The 27,375-nt window shown below is 52.1% G+C and overlaps 11 protein-coding genes across 11 annotated transcripts; 7 read left to right on the top strand and 4 right to left on the bottom strand.

Moving 5' to 3' along the window:
* Nucleotides 1-106: 106 nt before the first annotated feature.
* On the bottom strand, nt 107-1,919 carry SNOG_14709 (hypothetical protein; the record flags this gene model as incomplete). The annotated part of the gene is made up of 2 exons (XM_001804839.1): nt 107-423; nt 479-1,919. 2 exons carry the CDS (start codon nt 1,917-1,919, stop codon nt 107-109), a joined length of 1,758 nt encoding a protein of 585 aa, XP_001804891.1.
* A 480-nt stretch (nt 1,920-2,399) lies between these two features.
* On the bottom strand, nt 2,400-3,614 carry SNOG_14710 (hypothetical protein; the record flags this gene model as incomplete). The annotated part of the gene is made up of 5 exons (XM_001804840.1): nt 2,400-2,747; nt 2,796-3,054; nt 3,110-3,163; nt 3,335-3,467; nt 3,591-3,614. The coding sequence occupies 5 exons, from the start codon at nt 3,612-3,614 to the stop codon at nt 2,609-2,611; spliced, it is 609 nt and encodes a 202-aa protein (XP_001804892.1). The 3' UTR covers nt 2,400-2,608.
* Nucleotides 3,615-5,166: 1,552 nt separating this feature from the next.
* Nucleotides 5,167-6,048, bottom strand: SNOG_14711 (hypothetical protein; the record flags this gene model as incomplete). The annotated part of the gene is made up of 1 exon (XM_001804841.1): nt 5,167-6,048. The coding sequence occupies one exon, from the start codon at nt 6,046-6,048 to the stop codon at nt 5,167-5,169; it is 882 nt and encodes a 293-aa protein (XP_001804893.1).
* A 1,346-nt stretch (nt 6,049-7,394) lies between these two features.
* Nucleotides 7,395-8,870, top strand: SNOG_14712 (hypothetical protein; the record flags this gene model as incomplete). Its single annotated transcript, XM_001804842.1, has 5 exons — nt 7,395-7,502; nt 7,555-8,005; nt 8,057-8,146; nt 8,202-8,758; nt 8,814-8,870. The coding sequence occupies 5 exons, from the start codon at nt 7,395-7,397 to the stop codon at nt 8,868-8,870; spliced, it is 1,263 nt and encodes a 420-aa protein (XP_001804894.1).
* A 1,102-nt stretch (nt 8,871-9,972) lies between these two features.
* Nucleotides 9,973-10,571, top strand: SNOG_14713 (hypothetical protein; the record flags this gene model as incomplete). Its single annotated transcript, XM_001804843.1, has 3 exons — nt 9,973-10,023; nt 10,121-10,407; nt 10,523-10,571. 3 exons carry the CDS (start codon nt 9,973-9,975, stop codon nt 10,569-10,571), a joined length of 387 nt encoding a protein of 128 aa, XP_001804895.1.
* A 420-nt stretch (nt 10,572-10,991) lies between these two features.
* On the top strand, nt 10,992-14,169 carry SNOG_14714 (hypothetical protein; the record flags this gene model as incomplete). The annotated part of the gene is made up of 6 exons (XM_001804844.1): nt 10,992-11,256; nt 11,426-11,712; nt 11,887-12,128; nt 12,176-12,787; nt 12,837-13,218; nt 13,267-14,169. 6 exons carry the CDS (start codon nt 10,992-10,994, stop codon nt 14,167-14,169), a joined length of 2,691 nt encoding a protein of 896 aa, XP_001804896.1.
* Nucleotides 14,170-15,198: 1,029 nt separating this feature from the next.
* SNOG_14715 (hypothetical protein) lies at nt 15,199-16,164 on the top strand (the record flags this gene model as incomplete). Its single annotated transcript, XM_001804845.1, has 1 exon — nt 15,199-16,164. The coding sequence occupies one exon, from the start codon at nt 15,199-15,201 to the stop codon at nt 16,162-16,164; it is 966 nt and encodes a 321-aa protein (XP_001804897.1).
* A 4,228-nt stretch (nt 16,165-20,392) lies between these two features.
* SNOG_14716 (hypothetical protein) lies at nt 20,393-22,732 on the top strand (the record flags this gene model as incomplete). Its single annotated transcript, XM_001804846.1, has 3 exons — nt 20,393-20,456; nt 20,506-21,133; nt 21,181-22,732. 3 exons carry the CDS (start codon nt 20,393-20,395, stop codon nt 22,730-22,732), a joined length of 2,244 nt encoding a protein of 747 aa, XP_001804898.1.
* Nucleotides 22,733-23,403: 671 nt separating this feature from the next.
* Nucleotides 23,404-24,123, bottom strand: SNOG_14717 (hypothetical protein; the record flags this gene model as incomplete). Its single annotated transcript, XM_001804847.1, has 1 exon — nt 23,404-24,123. The coding sequence occupies one exon, from the start codon at nt 24,121-24,123 to the stop codon at nt 23,404-23,406; it is 720 nt and encodes a 239-aa protein (XP_001804899.1).
* Nucleotides 24,124-24,721: 598 nt separating this feature from the next.
* On the top strand, nt 24,722-25,234 carry SNOG_14718 (hypothetical protein; the record flags this gene model as incomplete). Its single annotated transcript, XM_001804848.1, has 1 exon — nt 24,722-25,234. The coding sequence occupies one exon, from the start codon at nt 24,722-24,724 to the stop codon at nt 25,232-25,234; it is 513 nt and encodes a 170-aa protein (XP_001804900.1).
* A 1,109-nt stretch (nt 25,235-26,343) lies between these two features.
* Nucleotides 26,344-27,021, top strand: SNOG_14719 (hypothetical protein; the record flags this gene model as incomplete). The annotated part of the gene is made up of 1 exon (XM_001804849.1): nt 26,344-27,021. The coding sequence occupies one exon, from the start codon at nt 26,344-26,346 to the stop codon at nt 27,019-27,021; it is 678 nt and encodes a 225-aa protein (XP_001804901.1).
* Nucleotides 27,022-27,375: the final 354 nt, after the last annotated feature.

A 27,375-nucleotide genomic window follows, 5' to 3' on the forward strand; every position in this document is an offset into this window, starting at 1 on the left:
GCGGCACACAGAGCTCCGAATATGCAACCGCGATACATTCTGGTTGTCAAACACTGCACATCATACATTCATCGATTTCGTCAAGCACATCAGACCTCATCTTCCACTATTTTGCATCCCTATTCCCCTTGGCCCACTCCCTGAGCACATTCTTCTTAATCTTCCCCGTACTCGTCTTTGGCAGCTCAGCAACAACCTCCACCTCCCTCGGCACCATGAATCTGCTAATATTGCTATTGTCCTTGGCCCACTGGATCACCTCAGCGCCCAGCGTCTCGCTATTACTCCCGTCTTTCGTCGTCACGAAGGCCTTAGGCCGCTCACCCCAGTGCGAATCTGCGACGGCGCACACGCCGACTTCCAGGATGGACGGGTGCGTGGAGAGCATGGCTTCGAGGGCAACGGAGGATATGTTTTCGCCGCCTGAATCAAGTCAGTATCAAGCCAATGAAAGAAAGAGAGATCGAGACCAACTCACCAGAAATAATTATATCCTTGGCGCGATCCAGAATCTGAATCGCGCCATCAGGATGCCAAACCGCCAGATCACCACTATGAAGCACGCCGCCCGCCCACAATTTGCGCGTAGCTTCGGCGTCCTTGTAATACCCCTTTGCGCAAATGTTCCCCTCGAACACGATTTCGCCGATTTCCTGGCCGTCGCGCGTCACGTCGATGAGGACGCCATCGGCTTGCTCCGTCTTGATAACGCGCACGGGAAGCGCCATGATGAAGCCGTGTCCCTGACGCGCCATCTTCGCGTACTTTTCTTTCTCGGGGATGGTCTCCCACTCGGGCATGTGGTAGCCTTTTGTGATGGGGCCGTATGTTTCCGTCAGGCCGTATGTGTGGACGGGATGGAGGTTCAGGTTGGTCATTTGTTCGAAGAGCCATGCTGAAGGCGGGCTCGCGGCGACTGTGACGCGGACCTCCTGTGGGAGTTTCTCTGCTTCTTTTGCGGCGCAGAGGAGCGTGTTGACTGTCGGCGCGGCGTTGAAGTGCGTGATGCCTTCATCCTTCAACAGCCGCCATATCTCGGGGTAGTCGATTTTCCGCAGACAGTAATGCGTGCCTCGCACCGCGGTGACAGACCACGGGAACATCCACCCCATCGCGTGAAACATCGGCAGTGTCCAGAGATACTTCGCCCGGCCGGTGTGATAGTTCAGCCCCGATTCGATGATATTGCCCATCGCCGCAAGATACGCGCCGCGGTGCGTGTACTCCACGCCCTTCGGTCGCGCCGTCGTGCCCGAAGTATACGCCAGCGCAATGATATCTTCCTCATTCCCCGCCTGCGCCTCCAAATCCTTCCACCCTTTCCCACCCATCTCAACATCGAACTTCAGTCCCTCCAACACCGCCTCATCAAACGGCCCCGAAAGCTCGCCCTCGGTCGCATCCGTGTCGTTATCGACCAGAATCGGCACGCCCGGCCTCTCCTTCCTATACTCATCCAATAAGCCAACGAACTCAAAGTCCGCAATAATCATATCCACGTCCGCGTGCTGGAATATGTAGCTAATGTCATCGTGTTTCAGCCGATAGTTGATCGCGACATTCACACTCCCCGCCGCTGCGATCCCATAGATACTCTCGAGAAACGCAGGCGTGTTGGTCGCGAGTATGCCCACTCTCTTATATCCATGTTTGCGCAGATAATACGCCAGACCGCGCGCCCGGTCCGCTACCTCTTCATACGAGCGGCGCAAGATCCTGCCGTTCGCAGTTTTGTGGTATATAGCCGTTGCCTTGGGTTCGATTTGCGCCGCGCGGGGGAGGAAGAATGTCGGGCTGAGCGTGTGGAAGTTGTGCCGATGGTGGTATTCATGGCTGTCGCCGGGCTGGATGGGTGGAGGGCCGGGGACGGAGGTGGCGGAGGTGAAGTGCGATGCGAGTTGCTTGAGGCGGTCGACCATGTTGACGTACAACTACAGAATTGAGGGTGTGGGGGGAAAGGTTTGGGTATATCAAGACTGCGGAAGCGTTCCGAGAGCGTCGGCTGCCCAGGTGCGGAGAAGGGTCGGTGATCGTAAGGCGATTTAGTGGAATATCACTCGATGCAGTTGTGATACAGCTACTGCTCTATGTCTGACATCCACAGTCAGCAATGCAATCTTTGCGCTGACAATTGCTGAGTATGCACTCGAGAGAGCTTGCGAAACCTGGGGTAAGGATCCAACGCGTCTTGGAACGACGTCACAACCGAGGTTAAGCGCCCATTGGCCAGCCTCGCGAGCTCCATTTCACCGATGCAGAACTCGTCGTAGGGAGACACGTCGATGGACGAAGGCAAGCTCACCAAGGGGACAAAACGAAGTGAAGAAAGTGCGAAGGGCACAGACGAAGTGAAGAAAATGGTATATTCTGAGCATAACGCCATCACAATGCTTGTCGTGCAGCCCTGGAATTTTCATTTCGTATTTTCTTCTAGCAGACCGACCGTGAAGAGACCCATAACATGAGCACCCTGTGGATATGCTCTTTTAGCCTGGACACCCTTTGGAATGGTCGAAGTATAGTAGAGGTAGAAAAGATCCCATGAGCCCAATGCATCCCACGCCGAACCACATCACCGACACCGACACTGTTCATTAACTGCCGACGTCTAGTAGCCGAGGGAGGTGAGGGACTCGACGATCTTGCCGTCAACAGACGCGGACTTCTTGGCCTCAGCCAATTGCCTCCTGGCCGCCTTCTTGCGCTCGTAGTATGCGGCACCCTTGACCTTCCTGCGCTCCTCGAGACTGGGGTGTTGTTAGTGTTATTCATGCCAGGCGAAAGATTGTACGTACCGAGCGACAACGTCCTGGTACTTCCAGCCAAACTCGTGTCCGAGACGGCCGACAGTGCAGTACTTGCGGCCGGGCTTCAGCCTCAGTACCCTCAAGGCCTGGGGGACGACGACGCGCTTCTTCTTGTCGTAGGGGGGAGGGATACCCTCGAAGGTCTTGAGGCGCTCCATGGCGGCGTTACCGCGGGCGGTCTTGTGGGGAATCATGCCGCGGACGGTTCGCCAGAACATCTTGGAGGGGGCGCGGAAGTGGAAGGGTCCTGCTATGGTCAGCGATGCTCGAGTGCGGCGTAGCAATCGTTCTCGGGTACGTACCACCACGGGTGGGGTTGTAACGGGTCTGCTTGCGCATGAAAGCAGAGTACTTCACTGTGGTGGGATGTCAGTCCGTGATCTCGTTTCGTCTCCATGACGCGAGCGTGCGATCGGAAGCAGGCCACATTGCAAAAAATTGTCGACACAACATCCTCCACCACATCGCTCAATTTTCCGTGTGCCTGCCTCGCTTGCTCGCTCGTGTCGGTGTGTGGGTAAACGTACACTTGGCGCGGAAGAACTCTCCAGAGATGTTCAGAGCCTCGCAGCGCACAACGACAATCTTCTGTCCGTTGAGGAGCTGCTTGGCGACGGTGCTGGCGAGGCGACCGAGCAAGTGCCCCTTGCCGTCAATGACCTGATTTCACAAGTCAGCCAGAGGTTCCATACGAAATTTGCCGTGTCGGGATTGAGCAACGCAGCGCGGGCGGCGACTGCGGCAGGCGACAGAAGGAGTTTTCGTGTATCGGAAGGTACGTACGATGACCGGTTCGAAGGTGGACATGGTGTCGATTCCGGGTGTTGTGCTGGAGGTTAGTGTCGAGGTCTTGTCGTGTGTCGCGAATATTGATGTGAACGATGGTGCTCCTCGCTTAGTTAGTTGCGTTAGTCCCGACGCAGCCTTAGCGCCGTCCCTCCAAATCACATTCAGCAACGACCACCATCAAAATGATGGGAAGTGGAGTGTCTTCTGGTCGGCTGCAGTTGTATACCAAGTCTTTGTGCAGCACTTGTAGCCTAAGGACACTGCGTACAGCTTCGCCCTGAAGGACGGCTACTGCTTGATGCACTGTTGCTTTTCGCCGCAGTTGATAGCATGTAGTACTAGAGCATTTTACGATAGTAAAGCACTTCCATGTACCTAGGTGCCTGCTTGACCGATGGCATTCGCTACTCAATTCGTGGATGCATCTTATATGGCGCTGTAGGCATCACATCGCACGCACTCCAGATGTAATCATGCCGCTCTTCCACTCGATTTCAGCTCAGATATGCTCTCTGCAAGGAGTTCCAGTGAAACCATACCAGGCCCTCCGAGTAATCAATTGGATGCTGAAGATGATGCAGTATTTAGCAGTACGCAATGAGGTTGTCTCCCTTTCGCAGCTTGCGCACATGGCCTCCCATCTCAAATTGACCCGACATTTGTGACTTCAGCAAAGTTGTCGTCTCCAGCGTAAGCTGATCATCCCGTCTCAGCCTTTCGCCGCGCATAGCGTTAACCGCGATCCGTATCTCCACCAAGTGTGCCTCGGATCAATTTCGCCACACGGCAAAAGCTCAGCCCTACGAGGCTGCACCCGCAGCTACCGTACATACTGAGATTCTGGAAGTCGAGACATCGACATTCAACACTTGAAAGCGGCACATGGTTGCTGTTCCACAACTCGCTCAAAAGTCGTTCCAAACCCTCCCCTCCTTCACAACTACGTGAACCCTTCCACTTCATCGAAACCATCTCACCCAGTCTCTACCACTACAACATCCATAAACAAAACGCTTACACTCTCCCTCAATCGTGATGAGACACTACATATCCACTTCCTCGTGACTTCACGCTTCCTTTTCGCTGCGACAATGGACACGGGTGAACACAAGCGGAGATGCTACAATTCGTCCGAGAAATTCTTACCTAAGGATTACGCGAACTTCATGCGCCACACTTATCTCCGGATGGTCGCGTCTTGGCTTGGCTTCTGGTGGAATTTACCGGTAGCGCTTATCTGCGGAATGGGTAATTTATGTTTTGATGGTATGGTACGGCTGGTTGGGAATTATTGGTAGACATGTACTGTGCGGGTTAATGTTGACAAGCATATCAAAACTCAGAATCACTGGTGTCTTACGAATACTTTGCCGAGCGGACAAGTGAGGGAGGAGAATGTCTCGTTGCAATTCCTGCGCGTGCTTTGTAAAAAATACAGACTTTTGAGCGATACTTGTTGGCGAAGCATAAGCCTGGATGAGATCTTATAATTATCAGCCTCTAGTTCATGGCCAATTTTTTTTTTGGAAGCATCCAGCCCCCACCAAAATATGCACACCAAAAGATAGCGCTACACCCGCATCGTGACCCTAACCGGGAGCCCATCAACAGGATGCGCTCCCCCTCCCCCCATCTCCGCCTGATACGCCCGATTCCCATCCACCATCTTAACCCCCTTTCTCGGATGCATCTCATCCCACTCCCCATATGCCTCCTGTACATCAAACATCCTAACCGTCATAACCAGCGCAACCTTCAATTCCAACTGCGCCAGCGTCTGTCCAATACACGCCCTAGGCCCCCACTCAAACGCCCTCCACGCGCCTTTCTTCGGATACAAAGCGTCATCAGGTCCGACGAGCCAGCGTTCCGGAATGAAGTCTTCGGGCTGTGTGAAGACGGACGGGTTATGGTGCATTGCGAGGCTGAGCGTCCAGATTTGACAGCCGGCAGTGGGATATTGCTGGCCATGCTCATCGGAGAGGAAGAGATCGGGACGGCCGGCGCGCATGCTGCCGGCTGGTGGGAAGATGCGGAGGACCTCTTTGACGACGGCTAGGGTGTAGGGGAGTTGGTTTAGGAGGGTGGGGTCGGTTGTGATGGACTGGGTGATGTTGGAAAGAGAGAAGTCGGGGCCAAATACCTGGTCGTGTTCGGCACGGACTTTGGACAGAACAAGTGGGTGGCGAGATAGGAGTAGATAGCTGTACAGCAATGTGCTGCTCGTGGTATCGTGGCCAGCGTAGAGAAATAAGCGAAGTTGAGGCTTCGCGAGCTGCTTGAAGGCCGATTTTGACACCTCTTCTTTGTTCTCTACATCGTTTAGGTACTTGTCCATAGCCAATGCAATGATAGACCGAGATTGTGAGCGAGAATTCTTCGCAGAGTTTCCGCGAGAGCTGGCTAGTTCTTCGAAGCGTTTGTCGATCTCCTTGTCGAGGTACTGGTTCATACGATAACTGTTGTACTTTTGGACGAGTGGACGAGGACTCAGATAACGCCGAATTGGGTTGAAGGTTGTGCCAAATTGAGTCCAATACACTTGTCGTCGGAGGCAATCTGCGAGAGCACTTCCTTGGGTTTGGTAGTAGAGGCGCGCACCACTGTGTCCACCTTTTAGCAGTGGCCTTGCGCAGTTATTGCAAGCACATGATGGGAACTTACAGGGTAACACGTGCAATGATGTCAAATGTTAGTCTCAGCGTATGCTCCTCCAAAGGAAAGACCTCCCCCTTCTCCGCGCGGTCTTGAAGGAGTTTGCAGAAAACGGCAACCTCCTCTGCTATAGCGGGAGAAAGTCCTGTTATGTAACCAGCAGCAAATCCTGGATTGAAGAGCGCCCGCCACTTTTTCCACGTACTTCCATGCATTGTTAGTAGTGATGATCCGCCGTTGATAATCTCTAAGGTATCGCATATGTTTGCGGGCTTATCAAGAAAAGCTGCTTCGACTTGTGATGCCAACATAAGGAATTCGCGACTACCATGATGGGAGCGTTGAATGGCCATAGATTGAGATAGAAGATACCGCCAGGAAAATGACTCTGCTATTCGCCGGACTACTACATGCATTACAGTGTTGCGCGGAAGTGATTGTATTGCTTCTTTCAACACGATGAGATGGCCGAATAAAGGATGGTGTTTCGGCATTGGCTTGCCATCATTAGAGATGCTTCTGCCAGTATCGGGAATTCGACTCACTGCACCTCCATTTTTCAGCCTACTTACGTGCCGTCGATTGGCCATGAATCCGGCTATTATCACAACGAAGGCGCCCGCGACAACAGCCACGATAGCCGGCATGCTGACCCGCTTCATCTTGGCCAAGTGACCGATATTAGAGAATGTAGAAAGTGGCCAAATGGCGCCAGTGTGGTGAGAGATCTCACAAGGTTGACATTGCTTTGTCGATGAGGGCGCAAGGCGAAGGAGCAACAGGCAGCTGTGCCACGTGGGAATGGCGCTAGCGCTCTCTGTACCCGGCATATCACCTGCAGCGTAAGCACAGCACCGCCTTCCTGCACTCCAACACTAAAATTATAACCCCATCATTCCTCTTCGTGCCAGTCAATATTATCCAGCCGACATGTCGGTTTCCTCGGGGACTTTGGGATTCGCTGCTTCAACGCCTGCCACGAGCCCCACGCCGCTGACCGGTTATGGCCCCCAAAGCCTTACGCGCCCGCGTGCGATACCAGATCTTGGGATCTACTTATCATGGATTCATGTTCCGCCAGAGACTCTGCGGCTGCAGTTGTCTCCCCCTCGGATTTCTCTCTACTAAAACTAATTGCCAGCCATGTCGCTTGATGCAGCGAGCCTTTCGAAGCTACCGCCCGCGCAATATGTGCCTGGTAGACAGTACACTATCGACCATGCTGGGAGAATCAACAAAGAGCCATTCGTGGTATGAAACATGCCTATTAGCAATGCAATTTCCATGCTAACGTAAAACTCAGATCAGTACCAGCATTCTCTTTGGATTCGCCATTCTCTCAGTGCTAGCACGTTTCGCGATTCGCATCTTCGGCGGACGAAAAATCAAGTGGGACGATGGCTTCGTCCTGATCTCGTGTATCTGTCTTATTATCTCGTTCGCCTGCGTTCACAAGCTTTTGAACACTTTCTATCTCGTTGAGGCCATGAACCAAAAGATGGTGATCCCGTTCCGAGATGATATCCCTGCAATCTTCGACGTTCCCAAGTGGGCTTTCATGTTCTCCGTGTTCACTTGGACTTCTCTCTACTTCGTCAAGTTTGCGTTCATGTATTTCTTCTACCCTCTGACCCTCGGGCTGTCCATCAGGACCCTGCGGCTTTTCTGGGTCACTGTGGGCTTTCTTGTCGTTTGTTGGGTCTATGCGGTTGTCAACTTTGCAGTCATCTGTCCACACTTTGGTGCAAACGCAAGTCAGTTGACCATCAGTCCATTTCGAGATCAAAAGCACTAACTTCGTGCAGCCAAATGTAACACGAATCCCCAGCAACATGCAAGAAGTGTCGCGGGTAACGTTGTTGTCGGCGTCCTCGACATCATATGCGATGTCCTCAGTACGTCATGTGGCCCGCCAGCTCCAAATGAGGATCAAAGACTGACTCTGTATAGTCGTGAGCATTCCCATTCTTGTCGTCAACGAGTCAATGATGCCACTCTCCCGCAAAGTATCGGTCGTGGCGCTGCTGGGCCTTTCAACATTCATGATCATTTGCACCTTGATCCGGGTGGTCGGTTCGGTGACCGAGACAACCGAGGCAGGACAAGGAACGGCACCGGTGTGGGCGATGTACTGGTTCATCATCGAAGGTTGCGTCTCGCTCATTATGGTGTCTGTCATTGTCATCCGCGGAGTTTTCATCTCCAAGGCCGTGGATGACGACCGACAGAAGCAAGATAGCATGTTGCAGCAGTTTGGGCGTCGTCTCTTGTCTATTTTGAGGCTTTCCAGATCCTCAAGCAGCAGGTCGAGCTCCGAATTAAGCGACTCTCTCCACGAGCGCAAAGATACAAGCGCGCCGAGGATCGCTACTCAGAAAGTCCACGGAGGGACGATGAACACTGTCCGATCATTCATCTCGGGAGGTAGGATGCAGCACCGGACGCAGAACGATACGCAGCTGTCAGTAGACACAGACTACAGTGCTGAGGTTCTGGACTACCACAACGTACGCAAGGCTGAAGTATCGAAACATACGCCATAGCCGATCACTCAGGAATCAGACGGAGAAAGGCTATGAGCGATGGCTGTCGGAAGTCGAACGCGCATTGATGAGCTGATGAAACTGTATTTATTATTAAAGAACACGCATGCTGGATGACAGAAGACGACTTTATTAGTCAGACCAAATTTGGTGACTAATCACACGTTTCAAAACCGCTTCTCACACAGCTGTCAGTTCACACCAGCGAAGCTAGCCAGTCACATCGACGCTACCGGCAAGCTGCCATCTCCGCGGTCAGCAAGCCGGGACTGGAGCACTTCCTTGGATCGTCTGGCAGAACGGGAGATCCTCCGACTTTGGATTAAGCAGGTCAAGCGGTAGAAACCGGTGTGCTTCATGGGATTGTTGCAGCCCGATACCAGGCGCCTTTGCCCGATCAGTCCATCAGGCATGGCCCACCCTAGCGATACACTGGGAACTGACGCCACTTTCCATCAGGCCCCTGGTCACAAAAATGCAGTCAAGCCGCATCTAATTGCAGGCCACAACCTGCATCGCTTGGCGGTGTGGCTGACCGGCAGCTAGCACAACCTGAATGGTCAGGCTGGTGATGCACTGACCCGCAAAAACAACGACTGCTCACCGATGCACACAGCAATGTTGTAAGGCCTGGCACGGCCATTCGCTAGCCCTTGTGGCTCAACCACATGAGCGCCAAGTATCATCAATCCACATCTTCGGGACAACCGAGGACGAGTGAGACAGGCTCCTTCAACCAGAGTCACAGATGCGACCGAGTGCGGAGGTGGCCATCACTTAAGTAATCTCACGGCTCGACACCCACCTTTCCCAAACATCCGGAGAGCAGCGCCAGGAAGGTTCTGAACCGAGGCGTGAGCCCTAAGAGGTGGACTGCAGACCTCCTTGCAGCCAATATTCATGTTGACTAATTGTGCCATACGAGATACGGCAGCAACTTAGGCGGGCAGGCAGACCCACATGGGATTCGACGACAGCGATAAGATCAGCGTCATCGCGGAGAGCGGTAGTTTTTTCACATGAGACACAGGACAATTTGTGTGTCCAGACCTCCTCCATATCCTCCATGCCCAAGGCTCGGCGTGAGGTTTGCTGTGGCACGAGTTCTGCAGACTTGGCTCTTCGAAGCGGTACCAAGGCATGGCAGAGTTCGTCGTTCGTGCGTGCGACGAGCAATAATGCTCGGCATGCCAACCAACCGCAAGAGGACAAGACCCACCAGCCCCAAAGTTCAAAGCCACGCTGTCACAATTGCAGTGACTTTATCCCGGCGCTACCAATTTTCGCGTGCAAAGAGGCTGGGTGCAGTTGGATGTGGATGTGCAGGTGGTTCGGCGCTCGCCTGTCCGACATGCTCCGATTGAAACTCCGCATTTGGGGGAGAAATATGCAGCCTTTGGCCCCCATGACGAATGTGTTTGGGGGATCCCCGATTACGGGCGCCTGACGCCTTCATCCCGAACGGTGGGACCGGAAGATCACTGCCCACCGGTCGAGGCTTTAGAGCGCGCGACGAAGCAGCAGAACACCATCGGCTACGATCGCACAGCGGATCAGACCAGTCAGCGGGCGCATCGAAGAAAACAGCGTGCTTCCTGCTCCGCTTCGCGCCGGTAAGCCCCAAGAACCTAAGGCTCTTCACAAAGGTCTTGGAGTGGCGTGGGTGGCGCCCTCACGTCGTCGCAGCCAATGGGCAGCGTCCTGGGCTATTATACAATGACGCCACAGGTCGTCAATAGGCGAATGGCTGTGCTCTTTTGCTTGGCGACAGTGGTAATGCAGCGTCCGCACTCCTGGCTAGACACATCCGGTAGTGTTAATAAAAAAAAAGCTTCGAAGAGGGGTATAACGGTGATGCAATGAATGCACAAAACGTCACCACCACTCACTGTTCTTGCAGTATCACAGGCCGACGAAAGGCTCGCAATCGACTTGGAAGTACACGCTTGTGGCTATGCTCTGCACCACTTGGCCGCTGTTTGGCGCGAGCCAGCGGACGAGTTGACGGGTATAACGCGACTCGGTCCCGGTGCTCAAAGGGCGGGACGATGCCATGCAACAGCGCTAAGACACTCCATCAGAATCCTATTCCTTGACCCACCGCTCCGCCGCTGACTGACCCCTGCCATGATTACCCGACCCATTTGCTCTTAGGCGCAGCATCCCCCAGCCACAGCCATGTTCCCCAACTGTCGCCATGGCTTCTCCAGCCCCTACCACAACTGAAGGTCTTCCTACAGGCTCCGGCCAATCTGGTCAGTACGAATCGTCGCAGCACGAGGATAGTGCCGAATCTGGAGAAGATGTCTCTCCAACGCGTGAATTCACCGACGGCCAAGCGCCGAAGCCACAGCCACTCCAAAAGAGGCGCCGGGTAACACGCGCATGCGACGAATGTCGGCGCAAGAAGATCAAGTGCGATGGAAAGCAGCCATGCACCCATTGCACCGTCTATAGCTATGGTGAGTTTACAACTTCTTCAATCTAGACCGACGTGCTAATTTCTGTAGAATGGTAAACGCCACTCACCTACTCGTCATGTCCTGTACAAGTCCGTTAATTATAATAGTTCCTACGACCAACCGTCGAATCGTAGACGAAATGCTACGCCTCAGTATATCGAAGCATTAGAAAGCCAATTGAAGCGCGCCAAGGCGCTTCTGCATGTTGTCTTTCCCACAGTCGACCTGAACGACCCTAGCATTGATTCCCATCTTCAAAGTGGCCTGCTCCCGCAATTACCGGTCGCAGGCCCACGGCCCCAGGCTGTACAGACTGACCCACGTCTTCTGCCGAGCCATGGAGATCAGCCACTCGAAGACGTGAATGATTCGCACCTGGAAGCCATGGTGAAGGCCACAGGCCATCTGGATCTTGACGAAGAGGGCAACTGGGACTACCATGGTCACTCGTCAGGGGTAAGCTTCATGAGTGGACTCAGACAATTCGGGGAGATGTTCCAAATTCCAGCCGATTCTTCTCCGTCCCTCAAGCATCGTTCCATGTCTCAAGGCCCGCCGTCACCCAATTCAACTCTATCTCTTGCCGATACTTCCTCTGCCACTCCAACCGGAGCCGATCTACCTCCCAAGGATGAAGCGCAAGCCTTGTGTGATGCCGCCATTGTCGAAGCCAGTGCAATGCTCCGAGTCGTGCACTTACCCACTTTCTATAAGCAGTTCGATCGCATGTGGGAATTGTCTCCGGACCAATACGGCAATGCAGAGAACGGCTTTCTTCCCCTCCTTTTTGCCGTGCTCGCGCTCGGAAAGCTTTTCTCCAAACACGACAGTGACCTCGACAAAGCCAGCTACGAGACATTGATTGACGAAGGGTGAGTTGGTTAGAAACGTGGGATGATGTGAAGGCTAACTGCGCCAGATACAAATACTTCCGAGCAGCACGGCAACTCATCGACGTCACCGACTGCAGAGACTTGACCGCGCTTCAGACCATTATTTTCATGATCCAATTCCTGCAATCATCCGCAAAGTTGAGCGCTTGCTACGCGTACATTGGAGTTGCACTTCGCTCAGCTCTCCGCATGGGACTACACCGCTCCTTCAACACTAACTTCAACACCGTCGAATCGGAAACCCGCAAACGCATATTCTGGGTGATACGGAGGATGGACTCGTATGTTGGAGCCATGCTTGGTCTTCCACGCTTTCTGGAAGACGAGGATATTGACCAGGGCTGGCCGGCCGAAGTGGATGATGATTACATCACCGAGGATGGCATCTTGCCAATGCCGGAAGGTAGCATCTCGGTCATGGTCGCCTTCAATGCCCACACTCGGATTGTGCAGGTTCTGAGTAAGATCTGCAAGTATGTGTACCCGATCAAGGGAACGCATTCAAGTGACAAGAATTCGGTAACATACACGGTCAGCTATTCGAAAATTCGAGAGCTCGAGCAGGATTTGGCGCAGTGGCTTGATGAACTGCCAGCAGCACTTAGGCCTGGGGGTGAGCAATCAGCTTTGATTACCAGGTAAGTCGTGCCCTATTAGGATAAAGATGGGGTATTAATATGGTTCCAGAGTTCAGCAAATGCTCCGTATGGCGTTCGGACATGCGCAACTACTACTGTATCGTCCATTCCTTCACTACGTATCTCAGGCCAGCAGCGGCAAAGTGGTCGACCAAAGAGCATTTGCATGCGCTTCTGCATGTGTGAGCGTGTCACGCAACATTATCCACATTTCGACAGAAATGCGAAAGAAGGGAGTACTAGCTGGAGCATACTGGTTCTCCATGTACACCACATTCTTCGCCATTGTCTCGATTCTGTACTTCGTCCTCGAAAATCCTACCAACCCCACCAGCTTCGATCTCCTACGAGACGCGGTGGAAGGCAAGGAGGTCTTGGCGTTCTTTTCGAAGCGAAGCATGGCGGCTGACAGGTGTAGTTCTGCGTTGAAGGTGAGTGATTCCTAGATCCATGCAGAATCAGCACTAACGATTATCCAGAGCATGTTTGAGAGATTGCCCGAATCGATCAAGCACGGCGGCGAGATCATCGAATCGAAGAAGAGACGCCATGACAGCTCGCCGCAGTCATTTGCTCCACGGCCGGATCTACTCAAAGACGATTTCATGGCGCCGCGTCGTGCAAGCACCTTCCCTGAGAGCATGCCCGATGTCAAGCGCACAGCTCTTTCACACTCTCTGCCTCTTTCGCAATCTCACCTTGCAAACTTAGGCTTGGATCCTGCGTACAACTCCCCTACTCCATCGGATGGAAGCTTCTTCGATTCAGTGCCCGGTCTTACTCCTACATCATCGACTGCAAGTTTGCAAGGCTTTGGACTTGGCCCAACGCAGACCCCACAACAGAGGTCATCATTCCCCGCAACACCGCTGGGCGCCAACTACGCTGACCCCTCTGGGCTGAACGTCCCAGACATTTCGACAATGATGTTCCCGTCAGCGGATCCGCTGGCATACCCCAATCAACCAATGACTGCATTTGAGAGCCGGCACCCGCAAATGTTTGACCGCAACACAGCTTCGCCAGCGGTCGGCATACCGCAGCCAATGTCTGGCATCGACATCAAATCGCACGCTGCACAGTTTGCGCCTCCAGGGTTCGGGGCCAATCAGCCCCGGCGGGACGGCGATGTGCAGCTCTTTGGACAAATGCCAATGTACCTCATGCAAGGCGGACAAGCCCAGCGGGGATTCCAGCCCCACCATGGAAGTCCCAACATGCACCTGCCCAGCAACAATCTGCAATTCGACGACCTGCTGAACCAAGACGAATGGGCAAATTCCTTCCTCGACCCCAGTCTGGGTTTGAACAACAGCCCCGCGCAGTTTGGCGGGCGCGGGCAGTTTGCGCCGTCGGGACAGGGCATGGGTGGCTGGCGTTGAGGCGCACCACCGCTGCCGATCCCTGCCGGAGCACAGCCATGACGTGGCACAGGAAAAAACTAGTGTGGCTGCGACTCGTGGCGAGGATCGTGAACGTGAACGTGAACGCAGCGCAGGTCAGCTTCCAGAACAGATGACGTGGCTTGGACCGAATGGGTACCTGCCAAGAGAGACCTACGCGGCCTCAATATTACGGAGCGATACCCGACGAGCTTGTACACGGAACGACTTTTATGGAATTCCTTTCGCACCACGATTGACGGCCGATATTATCTTTCGCAAGCATGACGTCTGCTTAAAAGTATCCGCTGGACGTGACATCGAGTGGACACATTCTTGGCACACATCCTCGATCTCCGACTCATTTTCTTCTTGGCCCAGGCGCCGAACTTTGTACATCTTTCACACCGTTCATGATACCGGTACTCTCCTATGGGTGGGTGCTTCGATGATAGCGGCAAAGTCAATTTTCCTTATGAGAATGTTTCCTTTTTCTTCATGACTTGAACGACGACTGGCGCATTATCTGGCTAGACAAACTTTATACTTCGTTTCGAGGTTTATATACCCAGCGCATGTGCGCTCTTCAGCTAAAAACGACTTCGAGCGATACGAGGTTGGGCTGTGGAAATGTAGCAATGATAGACGAAACAAAGACGAATCGATATATCAGTGTTTTACCAACGAGACCTCCCTGCAAGTCGTCATGTGTACTGGCTCTTATACTACGACCATGATACATCGAATCTTGTCCTTCAATGTGTTCACAGTCGACAATGGAAATCGAAGGAAGATGGTGCCTGGAGTAGTTCCCCCCAACACGGCTAGTGGCACCAGCCACAGTGGCTCACCACCATTTTCAGCATAACGTCATTGTTGATTTCGCGACGACCTTGGAAGCGATTTCCTTTCTCACACAACCACACGCGCCGCCCTTTGTCCAAAACCACGGCGTGACATTCAAGCCTGCCCTTCACCTCCTCCCTTTCTGGCCTCGGCTTATCGATTTTCTGCTTGCAATCACCCGCAATGTCAACCCGCCGCAAACCCGTCGACGACCCCGTCCCTACAATGCCATCCAGCACCCAGCCGCCCCTCTCCTCAACTCGCCGCTCACCTTTCCTCCCCACCCGCCTCGAAGCCCAGTTAATCTCCATCTACCCGCTCACCCTGCTCCTCGGCAGCATCTTCAGCACGCTCTCGCCCACCTCCCGCAGCGCGCCCTACTCCGCCGATTCGCAATCCCACCTCCCCGAATTCGCGCCCTCCTACTTCGCGCAGAAGAAAAATGTCTTCAACGTATATTTCGTCAAGGTCGGGTGGTTCTGGACGACGCTCGCATTCGGCGTGTTCGTGGGCTTTCACCCGGGCTTCGGTGCAGGCATAAGTAGGCGGAGGGTCGCTGCGATCATCAGATATGTGGTCATCACGGGCTGGTGGGTGGCGGTTACGCAGTGGTTCTTTGGTCCGCCGTTGATCGATACCATGTTTCGGTTTACGGGCGGGCAGTGCGAGAGACTGAGGGATCCCGCGGAGAGGATGGATATGAGCGATACGAGGGAGTTCATTACTGCGGCGACATGTAAGGCTGTGGGCGGGACGTGGAAGGGTGGACACGACATTTCGGGACACGTCTTTTTGCTGATTCTCGGGAGTTCGCTGCTCTGGCTCGAATTCCTACCCGCGCTCACAAGGGTCGAGGGTCTCCGTGACGGCCGGTTGATCACGCTGGCAGATGGCAAGACGGCGAGTGTGGCAGTGGAGAAAGAGAGGGTGAAGGTTGAGGGCGATGCGACGGCGAGGGGCGTCAAGTTTGCACTCGGCGTGGCGGGCCTCATGTGGTGGATGCTGCTGATGACGGCGGCATATTTTCACACGTGGTTTGAGAAGTTCACAGGGCTTGCGGTGGCGTTTACAGGGTTATGGGTTGGTGTACTTTATGCCCAGGGGGGGTGGCGGCGGTCAAGGCCGGTATTAGGCATGCCGGGTGTTTGAATGGGATGGCCAGATGACGACATGTGGATTATGAAGGAACAGAACACGGTTAGCTTAACATTTATTAAGGAAGACTTTTAACCCCTCCCTTTGAGGTTACATCACGGTTAGACGATCAAACGACGTCGCTAAGTTTTTCGTCGTGAGACGGGGTATATAAACCTACCCTCCTTACTCTCCTTCTTGTTTCTTCATCATACAAAACACCTTTTATTCTACCAAAACTCTGCGTCCTGTTCTTTTATGAGTTCATCTGTCCTTCTCTCTCCCAAAACTCAAGCTCGACATGTCGGATGTTTTGTTCTCGATGTCTTCCGCGCTTCCAAACCACAGGACTAACGACTACAATGTTTCCATCTTTCAAAATCGACGCTCACCACGCATGACTTTGTCTCCTTCCTGCTTGGTCTACAAAGTGAAGAGAAGGAGAACCATGTTCTCGACTGTTTGGCTGGATAAAAAGAATTGACTGGTGAATGTTTGCATGTCCGCACCAAAGTTTTGAGGGAAGATGAAGATGGTGTTTTGGCGTGCGGTCTGAAAATCAAGAATAATGTGATTACATCGTTCTTTGTCTGATGCTGGAGACTGAATATCTTTGCTATTTGGTTTGCTACCATGCGTCTTTCTTCGCTACATCGCGCAAAGTGCGCGGCTTCAAAAACAGGGTGAAATATATACAATGTCTTTTCTGGAAACTAGAAGGGTTCCCGGGATGTCTGTGGAGATGGAAACAGAACCTCGAGGATTTAATGTCTTAAACCTGAGTCTTGCTCTCAAGCATATTCTTTTGCTTCTCTAGAAACGCTGACCCACACTACAAATGACTGGGCTGCTGGTCTTCGGGGCTATTTCAAAAACACTCTCTCGCCTTGGTATTTCTTCCGAAAAGTCCTAACGCCTACGTTAAATGTCGTCCACAATGCACACCACGAGGTCCGGATGTTCCGGCTCGCACTAGCGTCATGACAATGTATGAGGTCTTCCCTTTCTCGGCTTGAACCTCTTCTTGATCATACACAAAAAGTCTTCGTTTTCTCCAAAAAACGTCAACGATGTAGCTATGTCTGTGCTCCGACTGTTTGGTTCCAAAAACTCATAGACTCATTTGATGTGCTGCTATTCTTCTTGGCACAAATGAACACCCAGAAATTAGAAATTCTATGACTATCTGTGCGTGGTCACAAAGGCATATACCATCGACGACATGTGCGTCGCCAGCTTTTCTCGAGCCTTTTACTCTCAAATGATCAGAGCTAAAGACATCACTCCTCTGCTGCGTCTCAAAAGCATGTGGAAGATATCCATGCTCCACTATCCCCTCTCGCTCTATCCCAAATCGTACAGCTTTGTTTCTCGTGGCGTATTCTTGACTTTGGTAGGCAGCTACCATATATAAACATCCTCTTCCCCAGCTTGGACTTGAACTTCATCACCACATAGTCTCCGGGCTTATACAAGAAATGCAGTGGAGCAAGACCAATGTCCTGTGTGCTCTTCTCCCCCCTTCTCCAGACACCAGGGGAATACGACATGTTTTCCAAGATTCTTGAAAAAATCAGCTTTTACGATGGCATCACTCAAAACTATCCAACCGCTAGTACCATATCTTTCCCGCCCAAAAAGACCTCTTTTGCGATGCCCGGCGATTTCAAATGACGACCAAGAGTATCTCATGTGTCGCTCTTCCTCCAAAACAGACATCGGACATGTGATGTCTTTGCCCTGCTGTCTCAAAAGGATGCAGACAAAGAGAACATGCTTGGTCCGAGCGGGAGGTGGATATACAACTATCGCGCTGATTTGCGGTAGTGCTTCTCTAACGAAGGCGATAGGTGCTTTGGTCCAAAAGCTCCATGCATCGATTGTCATGTGTGCTGTGGCTCTTCTTCATCAAAATCTGATGGCAATAAAGGCATATTTGCGGATCTGCTGTTCTTAAAGTGGTGCTCAGAATAATGAAGATCTGGACCTTATGCGTGTTGCCGACGGCCAAAAGCTCCTTTCTCAGGCATATATGGAAAGTAGGAGGCAAAGTTCCGTTGAGCAGTGTTCATGTTCTTTTTAGATGACCAGGAAGTATGCGCGACACTACCAAGCGTACGGGTTTGCGGGCGTCATGTGATCGTGATGGTGGGAGAGGTATAAGTACCGCCTTCTCTTACTCTTCTTGCTCATCAACCAGCAATCTGCTCTCTCTGAGTCCAGATAAAAAACTGGATAACCAGCAATATTTGACTTTTGTGCTGAAGTCTTCTTTCAAAATATCTCAACATCGGCAAATGTTCTTGCTTCGTGCGGCGTGAGAGCGCCCAAAAGGCTAGGTTCTTTTGCAATGATGTCTTGCGCTCGGAACCGCCCTTGGGAAGCCCATTGATAAACGGATTTCGATCCAGAACCCCTCAGTACATATTATGCCCAGGGCGATGAAGCCATCTTCATCTTCCAAAGCCCGGCATCACTTCTCCCGGACTCGCTCAGTAACTTCACAAACCCATGCTTCTTGTTACACTCAACAATCGCTTCTCCAAGCACCATTCTCAGTTCGTGCCTGTCCGTGTACCGCAATACCCATTTGACGAAACTATGCAGCACTGCTCCTAACCTTAATATCTTTTCGCTGCACACCGATCGATACTTTCCGAAGTGCGGGATGTGTCTGCCTACCGACGTTGCTTGCTCCGAAGTAGCATAGCTTCCGAGTACTTCAAATACAAAGCTAACATCAAGCTTTAACTCTTCGGCGGGTTTGACCACTATTGCTTCCATGAAGAATGCGCGATCGCTGTTGGGCACGGTGAGCCACTCCGCCCTGCTCACTTTCGCATGCATGTTGTTGATTAGCTGTGCGAGACCAAGTAATGTTCGTTATTCCTCTTCGGCGAGAACACTCGCCACGTCCTTCGATTGAAGCGACTTTTGACGCAGCGCGGCTTTCAGGATTCACAAGTCCGCCTCGAAATTGATAGCGACCATTTCCGTCAGATAGCGGCGGAGTTGCGAAACGGCTACTCGACCAGCGTGACTTTCAGTGTATTCGACGAGATCGTCATAATCTTCCCACAGGCCAAGGCCTTCAGCGGCAGGAGAATGTGGCGCATGGCTGAGTGCGGAGGTGTGAGTGTCATCAGCGTCGTGTCTTGTCTTCTTAGACAACGTCAGTAGTTTGGCTGTTTGGATTGCTTTGCTGATGCTGGTTTCTAGATACACGATGTTGATGTTTTTGGAAGGTTAGCGCGAGCAGCGTGTTAGATATCTGCAACCAGATAATATGCATTTGTGGTACCATGGTTCGAGACGGAGCTAACGGTGGAAGAGCCACAAATAGATAGCTAAAAGTGGACGGGATTTCGATACTCTCGAGGTGCTGAAGAGTGTCGGTCATCCCCTGTATGCCTTCGGGATACAATGATATGCTGCCGAGTTTGACTGGTGTCATCAGGGGGGATGGAGAAGGTGCGGTTGCAGCTGAGTTTCAATTGCGGTTTCTGGACGCTTGGCAGAATCGGTGTGTCGGTTGCCTGGCGAGATCAACGTGTGACCTCCGGGCAATATGAATCGGTCGACCATTGTTCTTCTGCTAGGTAGTTTGCCCGAATCCGTGGAGGGTTGGTAACCCGTCCGGAGCCGATTCTTCATGCCATGGAGCAACGGTCAGTTCGAACTTCCGCCGAGATTTTGAATGCTTCCGCGTGTTTCCCCGAGCTCCTTTGGGAGAACACGCGGCAGTGCGTTCAATGAGGTGTTTGTTGTGTTGTCTCGCGCCATTGCCGACCATCGGGCTCTGCTCAGGGTTAAATCAAATGCCGTCCCGTGCATTCGCGCATCCGATGAACGCTCGACGTCATCATGCATATCGCGCAATCTTCTCATAGGAACACAAAGTGTCGAGATGCAAGGACGTTGAGGCTGTTGAAGACTTTGACGCATATCCCAATGCCAGGAAGGACCGACCTCAATCCCGCCGGTTTTCCGCCCGGCTAAACGCCGCAACGGGCGATCGTCTAACCGAATTCGGCACCGCATCCGCACAGAAATCGATGGCCATTTCGTCCGCATCGTCGCGCCGAGTCGAAGTCTCGATGACCCCGGCTTTTCTCCGCTTTCCCCTCATCCTCCCGTTGACAGTAGTCTTGTACAAACTAAGCATGCGGGAGCGATCTTGGGCGTATAAAATGGGGTAGTCCCGTCAGCCACCAACAAGCCAACGCCTTGGTAGTTCACAGACATGGCAATGTTCAAGAAAGTAAGCGTGTTGACGCTGTTGACAACTGCGGTTGTCGGGCAGGATGGTATGTTGGATTGAGGTAGAAGCATGTTGATATCGACTAACATCAACAGTCATCACCGCCACGGGAACGAACTTCTCGCTGAATGCGGAGGGAATGTCGTACCTGTTCCATGTTGATCACGCGTCTGGAGATTTGCTCGCAGACCACTTTGGTGGTTCTATCAGCGACTTCGTACCTCCAGCGCAGCCATGGAACTCTGGCTGGAACGATCAGCTGTCTAACAAGCGCCGCGAATTTCCGGACATTGGGCGCAGCGATCCTCGGTTGCCTGCGATTCACATCGAACACGCAGATGGCGATACTGTGTCCGCGTTTCGGTACCAGTCGCACAACATCACCGAAGGAAAGCCATCGCTACCAGGACTTCCGGCGACGTGGGGTGAAGCTGGCAACGTGACGACATTAATTGTTAACTTGTACGACAATGTTTCGGATGTCTCGGCAGCGCTCTCGTATTCCGTCTTTCCGCAGTACAATGCGATCGCACGGAGCTTCAGCATCACGAACCATGCCTCAAGCAATGGCACAGCACAAGGCTCTGGCCCAATCACTATCCAGCGAGCAGCAAGCTTTAGCACCGACTTTCCCAACGTCGATCTGGAAATGATCGAACCGTATGGAGACTGGTCAGACGAGTTTAACGTCGCCAGGAGGAAGGTTGACTACGGACGAACCTCGTAAGCATTGTCTATTGCTAATGAAAATAATTTACTAACTCCCACAGATTTGGTAGCCAGGCCGGTTATGCTTCTCACGTCCACAACCCGTTCTTCGCACTTGTGTCTCCGAGCACTACCGAGAGTGCGGGCGAGGCATGGGGATTTAGCTTGGTGTGGACTGGAAGTTTTGAAGCGACTGCCGAAAAGTACTCTAACGGCTTCACCCGTGTCTTGATGGGCCTGAACTCCCTGCACGCAAGTATCAAAGTGCAGCCAGGCGAAACCTTCCAGTCGCCAGAAGCTGTCGCAGTCTACTCATCCGAGGGAGTGGGCGGGTTGTCACGCTCATTCCACGATCTCTACCGCAACCATCTGTCACGCCACAAAGCTACAAAAGAGACACGGCCTATTCTGCTCAACTCATGGGAGGGCCTTGGCTTCAACATCAACGAGACTTCACTGGTCAGACTGGCGGAAGAGTCGGAAGAGCTAGGCATCCAACTGTTTGTGAACGACGATGGCTGGTTTGGTACTGAATATCCGCGTAACAACGACTGGACAGGTCTCGGAGATTGGACGCCGAATCCCCGTCTGTTCCCCAGCGGCTTCAAGCATTATGTAGACTCGGTGAACAACCTGACTGTTCTCAATGAGTCATCAACGCGCATGCAGTTTGGTATCTGGGTAGAGCCAGAAATGGTTAATCCCAATTCGTCACTCTACCTTGAACATCCGGACTGGGTCTTGCATGCCGGCAAGCACCAGCGATCATTGACACGACACCAGCTGGTCTTGAATGTGGGCCTGCCAGAAGTACAGGACTTCATCATCGATTTCATGTCGAAGATACTCGACTCGGCAAACATCCAGTACGTCAAGTGGGACAACAACCGTGCCATGCACGAGATGGCGCGCCCATCTGCCGGCTACGACTACATTTTGGGACTCTACCGCGTCATTGATAACCTCACCACGAAATACCCAGACGTACTTTGGGAAGGCTGCGCATCCGGCGGTGGTCGATTTGACCCTGGACTGCTCTACTACTGGCCCCAACACTGGACTTCGGATAATACCGATGCCTCGGACCGCATAACCATTCAGATGGGTACTTCGCTCGTCTATCCTCCTTCATCGATGGGTTGCCACGTGTCTGCAGTTCCCAACGGTGCCACAGCCCGCAATACCAGCATAGAGTACCGCGCCCACGTTGCCATGTGGTGTGGATCTTTCGGCCTCGAACTCAACCCCGAAGAGCTTACTCCTGTCGAAGCCGCCGGTCTACCTGGAATTATGGCTGCTGCCAAGCGCGTCAACCCTATTGTCATCAATGGTGACTTTTACCGCCTCGCATGGAAGGACAACAGCAACTGGCCTGCGGTGCAGTTCGTCAGCGCTGATGGAAACGACGCGGTTTTGTTTGCGTTCCAGCAGTCTTCAGTGGTGAAGCCTGCGATTCCGCCGCTAAGGTTGGCGGGCTTGGATCCAAAGGCGCGATACAGCAATGACTGGGACAATGCGACGTATACTGGGGCGACATACATGAACGCGGGTTTGAACATCCCTTGGAAGAGGACGGACTATCAGAGCAAGATGATCTGGTTGACGAAGCAGTAGTATAGCGGATTTAGTGTAGCTAATTAAGAAATCATTGAAGCATGACAGCTTTATTCATCTCGCTCATCAAACAGCAGGTTCTGAAGTCAGAAAGAGTTCCATTTCACAAAATGTTATGAATTGACCGTGCAGGAACTTCGTCCAGACCAACTGTGTCTTATGTCACCGCCACTAGGTGCGGCTTTAATTCGTGCGCGTTCTGTATAAAGTCAACCTACCATGAGAGAACAATCATGGTCTAAGATAAGAGCCTAGATAAACTCAATGGCTGAATATTACGTGGCGAAGAGCTAAAACAATATTGCAGCGCCTGGTGCTGCTCCTTGATACATTCACGTCCAGGGCTCCATCTCCTGCTCAAGCGGCCAGAAATATAAAGTGCAGACAAAGTGACGTTCAAAAACTTGGTTCTCAGGACTCCAAGGCATTTCCTCGTCTGCCACGAGAGGTTGGGGCGTTCTGTGCTGGTGTTGGGTTATTCCGTTACCGAAAATTAACAATACGTCACATATGCAATGTATTTATTAGAAAAGTGTATTGATTCTAAAAGCCATGAGGCCTAATGCTTCATGATATAGACCATGAAGGTCTTATACATCGACACGCCGCTACTGACAAGCTACATGTCTGCTAAACAAAGGCGCAAAGGCGCAAAGGCGCAAAGGCTTCTCTCAAGGTTTCTTTGCAATAGCCTTTACCGCAGCTAGAAGACGGCCGTAATGGGGATCCAATAGGAGCTTGACAATAGCCTCCTCGTCGGCTTTGGGGATCTTGTGATGCTTGCACAAGTATCCCAAACGGTTGGCAAGGGCAACCAAGATCGGATCGTCGTCCTTGCGAGTATAGTCGACGATGAGCATAATCTCCGCAAGCGACGGACGCTGGCAGTCGATGTCATCGATGTAGTAGTAGTCGAAGTGCTCGACGTAACGCTCCATGCCGAGCGTGTGAGCAGTGAGACGGAGCTCCATGAACTCCTTGATGTCCTCGGGCATAATCAGCTCGGGAAAGTGGGCTTCGAGGCAAGCAGCCTTGAGCCACTTGGCGATATCCTTCATTGCACCCATGTAGATATCCTTGTGTGTGAACTTCGCAGTTGTTAAGGTCGAGTTCTGCTGAAAGTAATTTCGTGCGACGGGCGAAGCAACTAGTAGAGCTTGCTTAGGGATGTAGACGCGCGAGGTCTCATCGGGGCCGACCTGCAAGGGGATGACTAGGGACGGAGTGAGCTCTTTACGGGCAGAAGCGGACCAGGAGCGGAAGTCGTCGCCGTCCTTGAGGTTCTTGATGTCAGCGATGACTTTGTTGACTTGGCCCTCGGGAGTCAGTTCAGCGACATAACCGCGGGGAGCTCGAGCCTGGCGACGCTTGCTACGGTTGTTGGAAGACATAGTAGTGTCGATGTGTCTTGAGTCTCGTGTGCTTGAAGAAGGGGTCAAGGATGGAAGTGAGATGTGAGTTGAGGTACTTGATTGAGCGGGCTTTGATGTAGTGATGGGCATCTGGAGGGAGGAGGCTACTTATACGAGAGGGGCTGGTTTGAAGAAAGGTGAAAAAACAGGGTAGAAGGCTTCCTGGCTGACATATTAGCAGCCTTGCAATCTCACAATGCATGTCATGGTAGGAATATACGAGGAGTAGGCCAGTAGTGAAAAGTCTCGAGGTCTTTCACAAAGACTATCACTAGACCCCATCATGTCATGACACGGACAAAGTTTGCTGCAGTAAACAGGGCAGGAAACTCTTCTGACCGGATTTGTGAAAGCACAATGAGTTTGTTGCCCACTAACAGCCATATTGTGCAACTATAATACGGCTACTGCATGTGAATAATGCCACAGTGTTGGTTCCCTCATATATAATCTGCTCTCTCATCGCCTACAACTATTATATTCTCCTCCACAGTTCAACAAGCTTGCTATTCAGTTGCAAACTCTCCCAAGACTTTCAACACTCTAACAGTTCTTCATATCGACCACTAGATCTATCATGGATACCACCAACCACAAGTCCATCGGTCACGCAGCCACTCAGCCCGCCCACGTCCAGATTCGCTTGGTCCTGGACACTATCAAGGCTCTCGGCGATGACATTCGCAAGTGGTCAGTCACTGCTCGCAGCCTTCGTCATGGTGGCAACGTCGATGTCGAAGATGGCCAGGGCAACCTCATTGGCACTGCCCCTAAGCTTGCCCTCCTCGTTGTCTCTACCATTTTCCGTCAGCATTTCGAGGACAAAAAACAGACTCTAGGAAAGGTCAAGGAATCGATTCTTCCCACCATTGACAAAGCGTGCCGTGGGTGTCATTTTTCAAGGGGGTCCAATATGATGATCGGGCAGCCCGACTACCAACCCGGCCATTCACGTTCCCTGTCTCCAAACATCGACCTCATCAAGGTTTGTTACGCTTCCATCAAGCTCGGTATGGGGGCCATATGTCCGGCACTTTCGGCCGTGCCTACCAGAGTGACCTTCGGTTACCGCACTCCCAACCCAGGATGAGTGGCTTCGTCCTCGAGCGTCTAGCCACCACCCCTGAATGATGAAATTTCTTGTTCACGCCAGCGAGCGGCTTGGCTACCTTTCGCCGCACTCGCCAGATAGTACCTGACACCATCGCTGCTCTCGCGGCTTTCTTGGAGTCCAGCCCTTACATGCGCGCCTCTGTTCAACTCGCAGACAACCGAGCGTCTCTGCGCGGCCGACGATTTTAGACTCGATTCTTACTGCGCTTGTCAAGGCATTCATCCAATGTTTTGTTAGTTTGAAAGCAGCCGTTCTTAATAAATCCTTTGTTCTCCAGTGGGAGGCGGACACAGCTGTCCGAGAACTATATAGTGCATATAGCCGATTGAAATTTTGCCCATAATCATCATTGTTCAGCCAGAGATGCATCGCCCGTGAAATTAGTTCCATCATTGCTCCGCGTGAAGATATAAACCAAAGGGAAGGCCGTGAAATAGCGTGTGGGATACTTAGGTAGGCTTTTCATACACCTATTTGTATCCACCATCCACAGGGCTGATAGTTCCTTTGTTAGTTTAGACACAGGCTCCTGTAGTGTACCCGTTTCGACTTTAGGCATCTCCAATCAATCATCCGTCAGATCGCGAGAACTTTGGCACTAAACGATCCGAGTATCTTCACTCGAGGTACATAGTGCTATCTGTGTAAGCTTACAAAAATTCTAAGGTATGATTTAAACGATGTTTAGTCAGGCTAGTAGGTTAACTCAATCTTTATCGTAGTTCTGCTCTGCTTGAAGACGTTGACGCGCGTCAATCGATATCGGCATCTAGAATTGAACTTACTAGCTGAGATCTTGTGCATGATCGGTCACGAGTTAGTGCTCAACATTAGTTTAGAGGCTGCCTATCAGCTTGGCGTTGAAGTTGGTAGTAAGTCGCTCTTGTCTTTATGTGTTCTCTTGCTAATGACTCAGCCCATTTCAAAGATGTTATCATGGACCGGATCTTCACATTCCATCCTGTCAACGAATCCCAGGCCCAAAGACTTGCAAATTTCCTCAACACAAACCTCGGCATGCTACTGCATTATCGCAGTCAAGTTCCCCTAGGTGCGGCGAGAGGCCTACCAGAAAGCTCCAGGCGATGCACGAGTTCTTCATCCGAGAGTTTGGGATCTATAAGGAAGACAAACAATGTATCGATCTTGGCATCCGCCTGGGCAAAGGCATTGCAGTCATGCTCGGCTTATCTAAGGCTTCTGCGATGTTGCTCGATAAGGCTCTCGGTGATGAATTCCTCAGTGGACTGACAGCCGCGGACAAGCTTGTTGCCGCCCTCGCCTTCGGCAACAGGGAGCTAGTCTCACGTCTTGCATCTGAAGCGAACGAATACCCATGCCATGTCGTCGTTGGGGACGTCTTCGCCGGCGCTGTTGCTCTCGGTGGCAAGCCATCCTCTTGTGCACTGGTTGACGGGATCATGTCCTCGGTCAATGAACAGGATGATGTCTTGCAGAAAGCCCTGTGTGTCTCCGTTGAGTACGAGCATGTTCGTGCCACCAAGATCACTATCGAGGCATGGAATGATTTTGGGATGGATGAAGTCAACGCCGGTCAGTTGGTTAAGAAAACAATTCTCGACAACCTAATCAACGCACCTATCAGATCCAAGCATGTAGAGGTTCTGGAGGCTGTCATCAAGTTCTGCAGCAGCATGCCGTCACACAAACACCAGCCGCTAATCAACGTTCCCACCGTCGCCAAAATTTGCCGTTCCGCACACCCTAGCTTATCGCGGTATCGTTTGAACACGGCAGCCTGAACTGCGACATGTCGTGGGAAACTGGCACTCCGCTCTTGGTTGCTGTCCAATCAAGATATCAAGGCAGTCCAGGCTGTCCTTGCTCAACGTCAACCACATTAGCAATAAAGCGACCAAAAAACCTGGCAAGCACGTCAATTTGTCTCCTTTGGAGACCGCGAAAGGAAAGTCTCTGAGCGCGGTCAAAAAACTCTTGATCGAGCGCAGAGCCGTCACTACAATTAAAGTGAGGAGTTCCACCGGCGGGAGTGGATTGAAGCTTCCACGCATGGCTATCGACCCACGGAAAGCAGGAGATTCTTGACTGGCTTTTGCGCTCTGAGGACTTTGCGTTGATCACGACTTTGGGAAAAC

This window comes from Parastagonospora nodorum (genome assembly GCF_000146915.1).
Source record: "Parastagonospora nodorum SN15 chromosome Unknown scaffold_33, whole genome shotgun sequence".
Lineage (NCBI taxonomy): Eukaryota > Fungi > Ascomycota > Dothideomycetes > Pleosporales > Phaeosphaeriaceae > Parastagonospora > Parastagonospora nodorum.